This window comes from Chinchilla lanigera, unplaced genomic scaffold (genome assembly GCF_000276665.1).
Source record: "Chinchilla lanigera isolate Chin_1 unplaced genomic scaffold, ChiLan1.0 scaffold00001, whole genome shotgun sequence".
Classification (NCBI taxonomy): Eukaryota; Metazoa; Chordata; class Mammalia; order Rodentia; family Chinchillidae; genus Chinchilla; species Chinchilla lanigera.
Window position 1 is genome coordinate 11,471,513 of NW_004955402.1, and position 16,916 is coordinate 11,488,428.

General features: G+C 52.9%; 1 protein-coding gene and 1 long non-coding RNA gene across 2 annotated transcripts in view; one reads left to right on the forward strand and one right to left on the reverse strand.

Moving 5' to 3' along the window:
* Positions 1 to 16,916, forward strand: part of Cables1 (Cdk5 and Abl enzyme substrate 1) — a gene marked incomplete at its 5' end in the record, with an annotated part of 98,220 nt that overhangs the window by 55,600 nt on the left and 25,704 nt on the right. The window contains 1 exon segment of the mRNA XM_013503852.1: positions 5,048 to 5,125. Within this exon segment, the coding sequence (XP_013359306.1) occupies positions 5,048 to 5,125 (78 nt within the window).
* LOC106146564 lies at positions 8,360 to 16,778 on the reverse strand. The gene is made up of 3 exons (XR_001231063.1): positions 15,329 to 16,778; positions 14,353 to 14,522; positions 8,360 to 12,370 (listed from the first exon to the last, which is right to left on the reverse strand). It is a non-coding gene; the product is annotated as an uncharacterized LOC106146564 (long non-coding RNA).

Consider the following 16,916-nt stretch of genomic DNA (forward strand, 5'->3'; position numbering starts at 1 on the left):
CACCTCCTTCACCTCCTCCTTCACCTCCTCTTTCACCTCCTCTTTCACCTCCTCTTTCACCTCTCTCCTCCAGGATCCAATCCAGTACCAAGCCCTGGTCCCAGGCCAGCCCTTGCAGTGCCACCTCCTCCCTGGGGCCCGCTCCCCCACCGAGCACCTGCCCTGGAATAGAGTCTCCATCCCCTCCAGGATGGAAGGGACAAAATATTCTTGGACACCCCAAATCTGTGCTTTGTCCTTGTGCGCAGACAGGGCCCGTCAGGCAGCGAGGGGAGGACTTCCTGAGGAGGAGACACGTCCCGCAGTGGCTAATGAGGGTGTGAGGAGGCTGCACAGGAACACTTCATGTTGTTGGTTTCATTTAACTCTCATTATGCAACTGCTGGCCCTTCACAAGAGAGAGAAAGGGGTCCAGTCCCCGTTCTGGAAGCGTTTCATAAAGTGTTGCAAGAGAAGGAGGGGTTGGTGCAGGGAAGGGGGGTCAAAGGGGAGCTGGGAAGGGAACAGGTTTCCAGGTTCCATGCTGTTTGCCTGTGTCATGGCACTGTTTGTCTTCACTGCTTTACCTTCTCTGGGCCCAACGACCTTGCCAAAAGGCACTCAAATGCCAGCTGTGTTCATTTTCCAGGACTACCCTACAAAGTGGTTAAAGCAGCAAGAAGTCTTCTCTCTCAACCCTAGAGAATAAACATGCAGGGCAAATGCTTTCAGGAAGAACCAGCCCCAGCCTCCTCCAGCAGAGTTCTTGGTGTCCTTGGCTTGTGGCAGCATTACGCCAATCCATTTTTCTGTCACTATATAGCCTTCTTCCCTCAGTATGTCTAGGTGTCTCCAGATGTAATCTGACCTCATCCTAACTCTTGCATCTGCTGATACTCTGTTTCCAATAAGGCCATATTGACAAGTCCTGGGGGCTCCTGCCTCAGCATGTCTTTGGGGAGGGAAACATAGTTAACCAACAGCACCAGCATTTTCAAGTGTTTTCCCTTGCTCCCTGGACATTTAGGGAATGAGTTTGGGAAACGTGTTTGCTTCTTTCCAGTACCTGCTGTGGACAACCAGGCTGTGTTTGGGTAGCGCTGCATTCACCGCCCTCCCATTGTTGCAAATATGATTTTCTTTCCTCCGCTTCTTAAAGCTGGTGGCTTGTTTTTTAATGTCCTTAAGAGAGTATTTCTGTTACCATGGAATATTCCACCTGCAGGAGATCAAATGCCATAGCCAACAGACTCCCCAGGGTTCTGGAAACGGAACAAGAAGCCAGCTTTTGGCAGAAAACGAAACACTGGAGAATCGTGGATGGTGCTAGACACTTCCTGGTTAAACACCGCAGGTGCTGGGTTCAGCAGCGGGGAAAGCAGATTTGATGGAAGTGAGCTGTGGTGATCTGCAGGGCACCGCGGGGGTCTCTTGCCTGTCTGCTCTGGACACTCTGGGACCCTGAGGAAACTGGCATCTGAAGTCACAAGAGGACAGGGAGGAGGCTGCAGCGAGAGGAAAGTAGTGGCATCCCAGCTCCGGGCGCGCTTGGAGCTCCCTAGAAGTGGAAAACATTGCGTATCCACAGGCGGCGTGGCCCGTGTGGGCGGCAGCCCTGTGGAGATTTTCCCTGTACTGTTTTTATTCTCCCCCTCCGGCAGATGTTCGTGTGGAAATCTGACCTTTCCTTCCTTGCGATCATCTCCCTGGAGTTAATTCCTCTTCTGAAGTCTTTTATGTAATGTTTTCTGGTGACCTTGACTCCAAGCTAAGTGTGGTACATCACAGATGGGGAAATTATGTGGACTTTTGCGGTGTAGTTTGGACAGAAGAAAAGGCAGCCCTGGTGGTTGGAGCCCTTGACATGCAAGTGGTCCCTTTGTGAAGCTCAGAGGAAGTGGAGTTTGCCTTCTTCCATCTTTCTTGACCACCAACGGCAGATTTGATTCTTTCAGATATACAGTAACACAGATGCCTGGAGGAGCCACCAAGTCTGAGTCTCTTCTTGAATATCATTTCCCAGTGCTACGCCAAGGCTTTACCATAGCTTTGGGTCCTGAGACCTGTTGTTAGAATCATAGTCACACTACTCCAAGTTGCTAGTGTGGGAAACTGGAGAGTCCAGGCTCCCCACTTGTTGGCCCGACCTTCCCTGGCTGGGGCCTGCAGTCCCCCCAGATGCAGAAGTGTTTTGGAAGCCTGGAAGATGTGTTCCCGGCTCTCCTTCTCAAGCCTGTCACAGAGCAGCTTGCTGCGCAGGTCCCTGAGTCGGATTCTTTCTCCAGCCCCGGCAGAGCAGGAGTCCCTGCAAGGGCTGGAGCCAAGGAGGGAAGGGAAAGACTTTCTCTCCTTCCTGTCCTCTCCCGTCTCTTGAGACTAGCTGACCAGAGAAGAACCTGCCCTCTGGGAGTTGTTGGGCAACCGTCCACGTTCGCAGTGGCTGTGCCGTGCAGTAGCATGTTTTTCGGAACAAGTTGCGTGTTGGCAGCCTCTCCCCTCACCCGGAGAGCATGTCCAGCATGGTGCAGCCCCTTCCCTGGCGGGCACCTGTGCTCAAACTGTTGGCAAGAAGACTTGGGGGCACTTGCGCTACTGTTCTTCTGTGAAAAGCGTCCAGACAAATGTGTGTGGGGAAGGAAGGGCACATCAGCACTACAGAGTGAAGGCTGTGCGGTGGTGCGGGCTGGCGGGCTTGTCAAGGCGCTCTTTCCTCCGGGTGGCAGGAGACGCTGAGGGTGAAGGACGGGAATGGGTGGCTCCAGGCTCGGCTCCTGGCTGGCTGGGGTCGGGGAGTGGCGAACCTCTGCCGAGCATCTGGAAAGGGGCCCGACTGAGCAGAAGCGGGTGAATCGGAGCCTCCGTGGCGCCAGTAACTCTGTCATTGATGGTGCTGTGATCCTTCACCCTTGAAGTGACCCGCAGGCCAGGCTGGAACGCCGCCATGGGGCAGCTTAGAGAAGGCAGGCTGTTGGTATCTAGGACGTCCAGGGGTACCGCTAAGCCCCCAGGAGCAGATCTTCCTGGCAGGTTGGAGAAGAGCAGTACTGGTGGTACAGAGCCCAAGGCGGCATGCCTGGTGTGCCGTACCTGCTGGAGCATCCGTTACAAGCTTGGGAGCTGGCACGTAACCCGCACATAGGAGCACCGGCCATCGCTGTGCTTGCTTTGGTGAATGTGCACACACACTACTGTGGTGCAGGCTCTGTCGCTGGGCCCCATGCTGAGAGCCCGAGGAACTTGGCTGGGGTACGCAGGTGCCGTCCTGAAATGCTGACCTCCAGCCCTCCGGGCCTGCTCAGCCCACTCGGACACGCTGCTCTGCCCTTGCCGCAGTGACCAGGTGTGTGGTCTGTGGTATCTGATGAGAAACCTCTCCCTTCGGTGGCACCGTGTCCTACCGTTGCAGATGGGCGTGCCCGTGGACCTTCAGCTGCCAGGAAGACCTTTGCGACTTCACAGCTGGGTATTTAGCACAGAGATCTGGAGAGCTCTGAACCCAAGGACTTGCCGAAGAAGCTGGTCCGCGGACAGGACACTTCCTACTTCCTGAGTGGGCACACCACGGTGTGCCAGGCGCTGTTCCAAGGGTTCTCCCAGTGTGGACCTCAACATTCCAATAAGACGGCTGCTAATTTTATCCCATGCTTTAGATGAGGAAACGAGGCTCAGAATGAGTTTCTGCGAGCTCCCCGAGGTCGAACAAAGGTGCCAACACTGGTGTTAGACTCTGGGAGCGTTGCTGCCAGCCTGTTAGCCATGAATCCTCGGATGCTGCTCTGCAGCCTGCCTGCATTTCGGTGACATCTAATCGACGGTTATGGAGGAGCCGGGGGTGACCCTTGGACCTGACCCCTGAAGAGGAGGCGGGCATGTGGCTAGCAGCATGATCACACCTGGAGTAAGCGGGGGATGGGAGGAGCAGCACCGAAGACAGCAGGGAATTCAGCCAAGGGGCAGGAAAAGCTCCCTGGACCAGTGACTTCCTCAGTGAGGTTTTGAAGAACCAGTAGGAGTTTACGAAGTGTTCCAAGGCAGAGCATTCCCAGGCATAGGGACAACACAGGTCTAAAGGAGCAGGGTTTTGAAAAGGTGGGAAACCGAGAGAACGTTGGCAGGGTGGCTGGAAAGGCCTAGAGGTACTTCCTGCTGCAGACCCTGGAAAGGCAGCCCCAGAGGCAGAGACTCTGTCTGTGATGCTACGGAGTCAGACTTTCTCTCAGGACTGGAGGCAATTTCATACTAGTTTTAATACAAGGTTAAAATCCCCAAATCCTGATGCATTCAGTAGTAATATTTCCCTTGGAGTTATGATTATGATTATTGAAGGAAATTACTACAAAAGTAATTAAGGTCCATGTATGATATATACTGACTTTGTGCTTAAAAAGAATGCTTTCAAAATCTCTTCCACTCATTTCAGTGTTTGTTTGTTTTTTTCTCTGAAGCTGGGATAAGTACATATTGGAGGGTTTTTGTGTGTTTTTTTAAAGTGGATTTTGATTGCATAAGAGCATCATGTAGAACTGTTTCCAGCAGTTTCTTATGGCAGGAATGGAAGCTAGGACTGATTATGTAATTGTTCCCTTCCATCTATTCTCAGAAACTAACATGTTGCCAGCATATTAAAAAAAGTCCTAATGATCATTATGGCATCTGAAACCTTCCCTGCTCACGGTCTGGTGCTATTGCATCGCACTGTTCACTGCAGAGTAGAAAGCAGTGGTTTAAGCGTGGCGTGACTGCTTGCCAGCGCTGGCAGCCCTGGGCTCGGCGCTGTCTGCTCCATCTTGCACGTGCAGCCAGCAGCCAGCACCTCTCCCGGGAGGAAGGGTGCGCGCCCCGCTGGGGCTGCGCGTGTTCCTATTTGGGTGAGGAGAGGCAGCATACTTCTGCTGCGCTGAGACTGTGTTTTGCAAGGAGAGCAGAAGACCATCTGTCGGAGAAGGTGGCGGGAGTATGCAAATAACTGCTGTGAATTCTGTGAATGCTTAAATGCTGTAGAAATTCTTTTTTTGAGTCTTTGCATTTAGTTTGTTTGTTGTTTGTCTGTTTGTTTTTTACTTTTTAGAATAGTCCTTATCAGTGGCAGAAGATCCTTCTGTAGTATATTTTCCGTGCTGCCGTATCGCGACAGTACCCAAGCCGGGTATGTATATGCATGCGTGCCTTGTGGGTCTCTGGGTGAAAAGTTCAGATGCCAGCCTGCACATGTGGTTTCCTTTTCCACGTTCATGAACTTGCTGGGCTTTGATGCTGCAAATTCAGTATTTGTGAATTTGAAAGAAAAAGTATTCTGCTTTCTTTTCAGCCAGAACAACTTTGTTGCTGGTGTATGCGTGTGTATGTGTGTGTATGTGTACATGTGTGTCCCACCACACTGTTTCTGCTCTGGGTGTGTCCTGCTGTGCTTTCCCATGCTATAAAGCAAGAACAGTCCAGGGCCCACCAATCCCCATAAGGTCATGATGACTTCAGGGAAAAGGTGGGTCAGAAAATGAACCAGACCAAACCCCGGGACCATCCTGTCTCCTTGCATCTTGGGCTTGGGTTTGGAATCTGATCAGCCAAGCTAGAGCTACCGCCCCGGACAGGGTGAATATCAAAGCCAAGTCATACCAGGATCACGCACAGATTTAGCTACAGGCCAGAGAAATGCTCCTCTCTCTCAATCAACCAGCCCCTCTTTCAACTCTGAAAAAAGCAAATGAGGTTTGTCCTGGCAAAGTCCCCTCTGCATCGCTATCTCTGCAGCTGTGTTCATTTCCTGTACTGCATCTAGACCCTGGCTGCCCTGCCCCACGTCATTGCACCCTGTTCTGGACACCAGGGTGGCGCCGGGACTTGGCAGGGCAGCTCCCTGCACAAGATGTCAGGGCATCATGGTCTTGGCTGTGGCCTGCAGACATGAAAAGCTGGAAATGCCCTCTGGTCGTTGTGGCAAATGCTGCAGACTGCTGCCCTGAGAAGGTGGCCCCTGCTGCTGCCTTGCCATATATTAATCTTGTACCACCTCCATGAGCTCCGCCTAGGCAGTGCTGCTGGGCTCATGGACCTGTTAGGTTTTTGGACTCTGAACTGTGAGCTCCACGGCCAGAAGGCAGCATCTTTATTCATGGAAGCCTGATAGTTGTATATCTTCCTGAACACTGATAATCATACTGTGTGTTGAGCACCTTCTTTATGCTGGTTCTTTTATCATCTGCATCCACATAACAGCCCCGAAAAAGAAGTCTTCCAGGAAAAGAAACTGCAAATCAGGAGCTCAGGGGCTTAAGAACCATCTAGGGGTGGCCTTTGGCTTGGCCTGGAGGACTTGCAGGAAACTTTCTTCACCTGGCCAACCTGCCATGCCCCTAGCTAGCTGCCCCTGAAGAGCAGGCCTCTTTCCTGGGGGAAGGACCTTGTAACAGCTCACTGACCTGAGGTGTGATCCCAGAAGTGCAGCTCATCATCTGCTTGCATGCAACGGCCTCAGGAGTACGAGCAGCCTGCAGGTGCCTTGCGGAGGGGATCTGTATCCCCAGTAAGCAGCTCTTTATCAGCACCTCCCCTCCCAGCCAGGGCTTGATGGATCTGTGGCGTCTTCAGCTCTCTGGCTTCCTTGATGCGCTTTCTGGTTGAAGCATTCTGTCCTTAACAGCATCCCATTCATTCATTCATTTTCAGTCCTTACCACAGACCAGATACTGGGGATACAGGGAGTGAAGGATAACCTGGTTCTTTTACTCCTGAACTTACAGCCTAGCACGGGAGACACATAAAATTACACATGATTAATTACAGCTTTTAAAAGATGCTAAAGGTACCCTGGCAGGCGGCTGCTGTGTCTTTTAAGACAATTCAGCTTCTCCATGATTCCATCTTTGAAGGGTTCATGTTGGGTTGGTTTTTAGAGAGGTGATCTAATGTCCATATTCTAGGTCCCTCTGGTGTGGCATCCAGTGCGTATGCTCATTTTATAGATCTTCAAGAGTTACAGTCTGAAGCATCAACTTCAGGCCAGAATGAGGATTTGAACGCATGTGTATCTGAGTGTTCCATGTCCCTGGCAGACAGGCCAGACAGGTTCTGTGTTTGGAGAACCTTTCCTAGGAAATGGGGCATTTCTGGAAGCTAGGGCTCACACAGCGCATGGACACAGGTCCCAGCCTGGTGCGGAGAGATGGGTATGGCCAGCTGGAGAGGGAGGAGTCAGAGTGGAGAACTTCAGAGACTCGGGGTTTTCCAGTTGGACAGATCCCATGGGAACTTGTTTGCTCCTCCATAGAATGGGGCAGGCAAACTGCACATCACGTCATTAATTTGAAGATGAAGGGATTTTCTGCAGAGCCAATTAGAACATGTTTGAATTGCGATTACCCAGGAAGAGCTCACTCCAGCCATCTCTCTTATGCATATTTGGGATCCATGTGGCTCTCCACATTTTTCTTTTCCCTGCCCTTTCTTTTCCTTCTCCTTCCTTTATTCCAGTACTGGGAATTGAATCTCAGGGTAAGCTATGCCCTTTATTATTTAATTTCAAGACAGGGTCTTGCTAAGTTTCTGAGCCTGGCATGAACTTGCTGTGTCCTCCTGCCTCAGCCTACCAGAGTGTTAGGATTACAAGCATGTACCATCATGTTTGGCTGGTTCTTCACATTTTTGAACATCTCAGGGAAATGCTAGCTGGTAGCCAGCTGGTGCTAGGAAAAGATGTGAGTCCATGTGTGGGTCTCCTGCTGCTGCTAGGAAGCCCCTACCTGTTGGAAAAGGCCCACCTCCTAGGACTTTGAGGTGATATGTCTGCTAGCCCTGGAAAAATGGATGGCAGTATCATGGATATAACCTTTGCTGTGGTTAGGGTTTGCAAGGGAAACAATTTAATATAGGACACATAATTTATAGGATTATTTTATAATAGTCATTTAAAGAGTCAAATACAGTAGAGTGCAGGAGATCTGTCCACACACTGAAAACCCAGAGAATCCAGGTGAGAGCTTGGATCCCATGGTAATGGCCTGTGTGAGTCTAGCTGAAGACCTGGAGCCCATGACAATGTCTCATGCAGGCCTGTTTCAAGGATCTTCACTGGGAAGGCCTAAAAGTCAGTGGTGGAGGCTAGAAAGTCTGTGCTAGCGAGATGAAGGATCTGTGTTAGCAGGCTGAGGGATCTGTACCGGAGTCAGGAAGTGACACTCAAAGTGAGGACCAGAGCTCACGGAAAAAGTACCACAGCGACCCTCAGCAACAGCGAGATCCTGAGCTCTTCTGATGATGGGATCAGCCAAGTTCACATCAGGAAAGCTAGAGAGACGAGCTTCTCCAGGAGGACCAACAGCACCACCTCTTCCCCTCCAGTTCTCTTTTTATGCTATTGGCAACAATACTCAGGCAAGCCCTCCACACCCAGAACCACGCTGACTCAGTTCAGCTGGGTGTTACAAGCTGACCTCCAGTTGTCAGTCCACCATGACCTTTCACATCTTGGAGGGGGACACATTAAAACCCACAACTCCTGCAAGCTTTCAAGATGAGGAAAGCAAGGTGCAGAAAGATGAATTCTGTAACACAAAATACACGTTCTTTGTCGTACCTGTGACAAAGACAAGATTCTCTGAGAGGAATGTTCCTGTCTCTGTGGTTCATTCTGTCTCGGCACATAAGAAGCTCTGAGCACAATTCTAAACGTCTTTTCGCAGCTAGATGAGGAGGGATTCTTCTCTTAACTTAGCCTGTTGATAAATAATAGCCCATTTACTATGATTAAGATCCTTTTTTACTAATTAAGGGAAAATAACCACGCTCAAATAATTAAAAATATATCAGTAAAAATGCTTTTAAAAATGCTAGTTGATACAATAACAAATACATGTAAATTCCAAGCTACTTTAGTTTGCATACAAGTTAACTAGTGAGTATCGACTGTGGAAAATTCCTTTGGCCCTGGCGCTCCTTGTGCCTTGGACACTCATCAGAGCTCCAGGCCAGAGCGTCAGAGGTCATGACTTGGTCCTTTCTGCTTGCAGCTGAGGCACAGGGGGCCAGCAGCACTGGAACTCGGAGCTCCGCGGCTTCTAGCGCCCCTATCTCGTTATGCTTGTGCACGTGGAGCAGGCCACGTGAGCCTGTCATCCCAGACAGGCACAACCCCCAGTGCAGGGGACGATGGACAGTTCCAGCCTCCTCATGAGAAAGTCGTGAAAACAGGAAACGCAGAAGTTCCTCCGCCTTCGTCCTGGAGGCATGGCCCAGGGTTCCCTGACTGTCCCAGGTTGTTTTCCATCTCCTCTTGCTGCATGGCCCCTTCCTGACTCTGCCTCCCAGCTCTTTGCTCGCCCTGCCTCACTTCCCACTGCAACCCCGAAGCTTTGTTCTTAGTTTGAACCTGAAGTAAACACTGACTGTGGCGGCTGACATCCACTGGCCAAAGCAGACCAGTCACAGGGCAGGTTTTACCATCTGTCCCTTCATTCGTTTGTGCATTTAGACCACGTGTTCTGCCCCAGTGAGCAGAACTGGTTGGAGACTGGTTAAGGGGACACTGGGGACAGGGATGAGTTCCCCGTCTGAAATAGCTGGGGGTCCCAAGGAAGCCCTGGAGAACACTTTAACTGCCGCCACATCTTCATCCGGAAAGTGTGTTGCTGCATGAAATCCCTTCCCCCGGCCCACCTGCCTGAGTGGCGACCACCCCTTCGCGCTGACGGCACCAGTGGCGCTGCACTCGGGGCCTGCTGAGCACCCGCCGTGCGCCAGGGCCTGTCCGAGGCAGGAGGGCTGCAGCAGTGAACAAGAACACACCTCTCTCCTCACAGAGCCTAGGCAGAAATAAGCTGTAGGTAAAGGAACCACCCGCTAACACAGCACCCGACTGGAGGGAGTCCGGAGCAGTGTGTGGTTGGAGCACGGAAGGAGCAGGAAATGCCCCGCAGAGCAGGCAGCTCTCCCATCAGACTCGGGTGGAGAACAGCATTTGCAGACCCGGTGCTGCCTTTGGAGGGTCAGGGGTTGACCCAGCTGCTTGTGAGTCCCTGGGCACATCCGGCCACGCCCTCCACGTTGAAAGAATTCAGTAGCTGGAATCCTGTATCTGACTGGGGGCGCAGGGTCCGGCCCTGTGTGGTGGGAGGAGGGACACTCAGACGGGAAGAACCAGCTGCCTGGGGAGGGGTCCTGGGATGTTTCCCATACACGCTGGGCCTCGGTCCGTCCCCTGCTCAGAGTTTGTCTTCACTCTCGTCAGCGCGGCCGGTGGACAAGCGGTAAGTCCATAAAGGAGAGATACTGTTCCACTCCCCACTTGGCAGCAGGCACACTTCTAGAGCTCGGGCCTGAGCCGTGCGTTAACCTGCATCAGCTTTTCAAAACTTGCAGTCTTAAAAAACCTGTAGCTCTGGTGCCTTTCTGCAGTGTTATTTGGTATAAATTTCCATCTGGGCCCTGGCATGGGGGCTAATCAACCTGGGCTCCAGAGCCGCGTGAAATGCTTGGGGTCAGTTTGCAAACTACCGTGTTTATACCAAGCTGATGTGAGGATCATTTCCAATGTGAACTCTGGAGCCTCTGCAAGAGGTGGGCAGTCTTGGTCACTTGACAGCAGCCCCCAAGTTCAAACACTACTTCCCAGCCTGGATTTATAAGGAAGGCTATTTGAGAGAGGAGCGTGTTTCCTTGGGATTTGTCATCCTTGGGATCCTTTTCCTTGGGAGCATGTTGTCAAACATCCCTGTGAACCCTAAGTGGCCCTTGCAGTGTACTGGCCGCTCAGTGTGTCTCCCCAGCACCTCGTAAGGTCGGTGCTCGCGGTACCGTGTTGCAGGAGGAGGCCGCAGTGGAGGGGCAGCTCAGGCTGCAGAGGCCATCCCAAAGCACTCCAAGCACTTGAGCGCCCAGTGTGTTTCCCTCCCTGCACCAGCGCCCTTTGGGGCCGGGCTTGCGGGCTCAGGACCAAGGGCACATGGGAACGCCGGCCAGTATGCGTGTGTCTGTATGATGGCGGAGCTCACAGGTCAGGACCAGCCTGACTCCTGTATTTACATGTGGACACGAGGGCAGTCTCCTGGGGACCCCAGCGGCCAAAGTGCTGGGTGTTGGCCTTTGGAAGACTTTGGAGATTGCTAGTTTACAGTGCGGCACTGGATCCTCCAAGGCAGAGCCCTGGCAGCCCTGGTGGCACCTGGAGAGAAGAATACTCTGTGTAAGTCCCCCTGTGGGTGTCCGTCTTCTCTAGACCAGGGAGGTGTGTGAAGGTGGCTGGTATCTGGGTGGCACTGACCGGCGGGTGGCTGCAGAGGAGTGTTGCTGGCCGTGACACCGAAGTGCCCATTTTCCTAGCTGCTGCACATGGTGGTGCCTTCCCAACGCTACGAGGCAGTGACTTAGGGGACCCTAAAGAAGGGCCTTCCCCAGGGCTTGAGTGGATGCCTGAACAAAGGTTGCTCGTTAAGCAAGAGTACCTAACATTCCAGAAAGGGTCCCTGTGCAGTGTCAGAGGTGCCTTCACGCAAAGGAGCATGATGGGGCTCTTAAAACACTGAAAACGGCTCCCAAGGCGTTGCTTGAGTTACAGTCCCTTATGTACTTGTAATATCTGAGGAATCATCTCAGATAATGAGATGCTTCCGATAACTGCCATTTATTGCAATTTGTTGCTTTAGAAATTCAAATCACTTGTAGTGTGAGCCCCTGGGCCCCCCAGAGTGGCGCTGAGGGACACAGGTGTGGGGCACATGTGTGCGCTGGGTTGCAGACAACAGAATCCTCTGCACGTGAGGTTGGGGCTGAGTTTTTCAGCAGCCTTAGGAAAGATGGAGACCAGCGAAGACGCCCAGGGACACCCCGGCGCTGGCAGTGCAGCCAGGGCCAGTGCAGCGCCACCCCTGGTGCTTCTCCCGTGGCAGCCGTTGCGTGTGGGGTCCCCACCCTGGGTTGCCAGCAGTTCTGATCCCCCCACCGTGTGACGCACATCCTCCTCCAGGTTCCACGTGAGCACTGCCGCTTAGCAGAACCTAGGCCACCTCCTGGGAGTTCGGGAAATGTCTTTCTTGGCCTTCCTGCGTGTCGTGAGCCAGGCTGTCCCCTGCCACAGTGGTTCACAACTGTCCCCACGCTGAACCTGGGGAGGCCACTGAGGAACTCCAGCCTCAGGAGCCTGACGACCCGGTCCCCAGAGAGAGCTCTTGGGGCAGAGAGGGCCCCCAAGATGCCTCCCCCTGTAGTCACACGCCCTTAAAGGCCACAGGAGTTTCCAATCAGAGTCTGCAGGTCCCCACCTAGGGTCCTGCCGAGCTCAGCGGTAAGCAGTGCCAGCTGTTGTGCAGCCCGGGGCTCGAGATAGTGCCCGAGAGGAGAGCGGCCGCCTCCTGCCTCCCGTCCCCGTTCCATGTGGTGCTGGCTCCTCGCCCAGTTGGTCCTGTGAGGGGAAAATGGGACTAAAATCAAACTCGAGGAGCCCCTGTGCCCTTGTGTCTCTGCTCTAGTCTGTCGTCCTTTTGCTCACTGCAGGCTTTGGCCCCTGCCCCGCCTCCCTCCTGGTCCCAGGCTTCCTGACCCAGAGGCAGAGCCCGGAGGCTGCACCTCTGTTCTCCCCTTCAGCCCCAGCCAGAAGCCTGCGCTGACTTGCCGAGGACACCTTGCCTGGGGCTGTTCTCCCCTGTGCAGAGTTTAGAAGCTGATCTGTCCTGTCCCCTTCCCCGTCCCAGCCTCGTAGGGACTAAATCTGGCCTCTGCTCCAGGCGGCTTCCACACAAATCCCTCCCGGCCCTCCCAGCACCGCATCCAAGGGCCGCCAGAGCCCCTGCCTGTGGTGTCTTTGCTGAGGCTGTCACAGCTTGGTCATCTTCACAACTTGCGGGTGCAAACCGTGTCTTGGTGTGACTGTGTCACTCGCAGGCACCCCGCTTGCCTCTCTTGAATGAATGAGTAGAGTGTCTCTGCAGGCTCTCTCTGGGCTGTTAAGAATGGCTCGTTTGCTGGGAAAGCAAACGCTGTATGTCTCATTGTCCCAACGAGGGACAGCTGGACAGCATCCTACGCAGGAGCACGTGCTCGCTGGAGCCAGGCCCTCAGTCCTGTGAGCCGATCGGGGAAGTGACAGAGTGGGGACTGAGGCCTAGAAGGAGCGAACAAGGAATCTGACATGGGCCACAGGGTCCTGCTTCCTTCTCTCCAAGTGGCGCATTCACATCCACAGTGAAAGTTGCTAAGCCTAAAGTGATAAAAGAAGGCCTCGAGCCACCCCGGATCCAAGCACTAAGCCCCAGTGCGGTCTCCTAGCCAGGTGACTCCCTCACTGCACACACGGCTGTCGTTCGACCTCTCTGGCCTGCTGTGCTTTTTCATGTTGCTCACATACCCTTGTGTCTGAAGATGAAACCCGAGTTCCCTGGGCTTTGCTGAGGCCGCACCTTGCTTCTGCTGTCTTTGCCCTACGGATGTCCACTGGCTTTCAGCGGAGCTCCTCGCTGGATTCTCTGTCAGATCAGGTTGTCTGAACCTCTCCAAACCAGTACCAGTGATGACAGTAAATGACACACAGCCCCACTGCGAGCAGATCACATGACTTTCCTTTCACTTCTGTCTAAAGCAGGGGGCGTGTTTGAGTGATCTGGTGTAGTAGGGGGGCGGGTTTCCCAGGCTCGGTACAGTGGTGAGCCTCATCCTAACCTGGAGCCTCACCCCTGCCTTGGTCCTCACTGCTACCCGCCTACATTCACAGTCTGGCCCTCATTGCCTGCCCTCTGTGGAGCCCAGCAGGATCAGGCTGGTCAGGTGCAGGTGCCAGGACTCATGGGCACCCTTGGGCCGGAGACCGGCCACAGGGATGGCCACTGCATTCAGGCTGCACAGCCGAGAACCTGTGGTATCACTGATCATGACCAGGCAAATAGCACCTCGACACACACCTAAAGGCTGCACTTGTGTAGCAAACACGCTTCCCAGACCATAGAAGTCCTTCCTGGACATCAGAGCGGCCACTCCCCCCTGGGGTGTCCCCCGAGCGCCCGCATTCGAGGCTGTTTGAAGTGGAAGACAGTCGAGGTCCCAGTCCAGTTCCAGTAAGTGCAATGATCAGGAGCTCTGTTCAGCTCAGAGGCTTTTAGAGCTATGGAAAGGACTTGGAGACTGCCTAGTCCTGTAGTTTTTACTTGTAAAATTTTTTTTAAGCTGCAGAAATTTCTCCCATCACAAGTTTACACAAAACTCCAAGCAGCTAGCCACAGAGCTGCTCTGGAGAATCGGGAATGGGGACAAAAGGCCCACTGCTCCAGGAAAACCACAGTCCTTATCCGTCCTTGCCAGGGGGCATCTGAAGCCCATGGGACGGAGCTGGCGGCCAGGCAGCGCCCCATTCAGGACCAGGTAACCAGCCTTGCTGACCCCAGGTGTACTCACCCATGAACTGGCTGTAAAATGGGCCTCGGAGAGCCCTGGGAGTTCCGAGGACCACTCTTGAGCACCTGCCAGGCTGCCATGGATACCTGCAACGCATCAGTGTCTGATCCTTCTTTGTCCAATCACAGGGCAGTTTTGCTGCTCTCTCTGCCTCTGCTTCAGCCTGGTTCCTAAACAGAGAACCAGCACTGTGGTCCCACAAACACAATGGGTCCCTCTTCAGATTTGCAAAGCAAATTTGGAAAGTACGCAAACAGAAAAGAAAGATGAAAATTACTGAGCCTCCCCTCCTAAACAAAGCCGTGAGGCGTGAGCATTTCCAAGTCTGCCCCCCCACCGGTGCGGCACTGAAGATGAAGACTGTTTTGTTCCTCTGGCCGGAGCCCACCTTGCCTAACACGCCGGTGGGTGCCGTGGTGGGGAAAGGGAGCAGATGTGGCCTGTCTTTTCCACCCTAACTAACAACAAACCTTCCCTCTGCTATAAACACTCCTCTCGGAGGAGGCTTGTAAATTGAACCATTTTCTGGAAGAGCCCCAGTCTAAAACCAGCACCTCTTTCCTCAGCTAACAGCTGCCAAGGCCAGCCCGAGTCTTCCTGCCTTTGATCTGCATTAGTCATTGCCGTCTCTGTTCCAGTATGGGTCTGCGGTTTGGCGTGGCGACCCTCAGCGCCTAAAATGACTTGCAGGCAGCTTTCTTGGCACCTTTCCTCTTGGTAAACAGCTCGCCCAGCACCTCTGAGCAGGGCCGCTCTGCCCTGTGCCCGCCAGCCTCCACCCCAACCTCCCGGCCGCTCTGCCCCCACGGTGGGAGCAGGAATGCAAAGTCTCGGGGAGCTGCTGAGCAGTGTTTAGATGGGTTTAGATGTAGAAAAAGAAGAAACGGTGGATAAGGGGAGTAGCTTAGGAGAAAAGATCTTAGAGTCCAGAGGAGGAAAAGCCTGAGGGAAGAAGGTAGATTGAAGCAAACCTGACCTTTAAATTGTTGTTGAGGCTCAGTCTGGACCCAGGAAACGGAGAGGAAGCCCAAGACTTGAAAAGGCCTACGCTTCACGTATCCTTAGCGTTGGGCTTTGTTTTCTCCTGGGCGGACTTGAACACGTCAGGCTCGGGTTACACTATCAGTGAGAAGAATGGCTTTGAGGAGGAATTAGATGTGGAAAATGTGATTTTAGAGCTGGTCCCAGTTACAGGGGAACCTAACAAAGAACAGCTAACAACCAAGGATCCCCTCACACACAGATGTTAGACACACGGTATCACACCTGAGGAGCCGGGGAGGAAGCAGACATTCAGTTTTCCTAAGTGAGCGCACAGTCCGCAGCCTGCCCGGAAGCAGTGGCCTTGCCTCTGTTAAACAGATTCTCAGGACGCTTGGTGGAACTGGTGCCACCAATTTAATTCAAGTACTGATGGCCAGAGACCGGGCTCATTCGAGGCTGTAGGCACACACAACCCTGAAGAACAATACGGTATTCCTGAAATAGCAAAGGAGGCCAGATCAAAGCGAAGGCCCAGGAAATGCAGAGAAGTGATGGAGAGAGAAAGGCTTCCGAAAAGTTGGAAATGAGGGAGACAGGAGGGGACTAACACGAGGTCATCCCAGGAGTCCGTGCTGTTGGGCAAGAATTGTTGCGAGAGCCATTCGGCCCAAGCTGTGAAGTCACCCTCCTCCCTGCTTCTGTGGAGGCCTGCTTGCTGCAGGCTTCCAGGGGCAGGTGCTGTGTGCTCCACGCAGACCTCTCTCTGCAGAGGGAACGCTGTGTCAACCTGCAGATCCGTGCAGGCCCTGCCTGGCTCCCTGGCACTCCCAGGAGGGTGACTTCTCTCTTCCTGTGATGGCCTGTACTCTCCATCCCCAGGACTAGAAGATCATGTGCTCGGGGTGTGCTAATGGGAATACAGAGATGATAAATGAGGAACTGTAAGGTAAGAGAAAAGGCAGCACACTTTGGAGACCAGAATATGTCACTCAAAATACACCCCCTTAAACAGCGTCGTCATTTTGATCTGAAGGCAGCTGGGTAGAAGCCAACAAAGAAATGCTTTCTGCCTTTCCACTGTTAGCCAGAAAAGCAGGACATTAATATACACAAGCCCCCATCTCTGTGAGGACAAATGGTAGTACATAAATAAATTAACATGCGTCTGAGTCATTGCAGGAGACTGTGCCCTAACATCTTCGGCATCTCCCGATGCCCTGAGTCAGATGTGCTACTTAGCTAATAGAAAACGGTTTTGGTTTTGCTTTAAGTAATAGAGCTTTGGAGCAGTGTTAGGTTTGCAGAAAGCGCAGAGTGGCCGTGTACTCTTCTAGCTGCTTCTGTCACTAACATCTCACTTTGGAATTGCACATTCGTTAGGATGGATGAATCGTTATTGATACATTGTTACCTAAGGTCTGCAGTATCTATCTCTTTCATTCTTTGTGTTGGACATCTATGAGTTTTGTTGTTGCTGGTTGTTTCCTGGTACTGGGGAATGAACCTAGGAGCTCTGTACCACTGAGCCACATCAAGTCCTATTTGTTTGTTTGTTTTTGAGACAGGGTTTTAGTATGCAC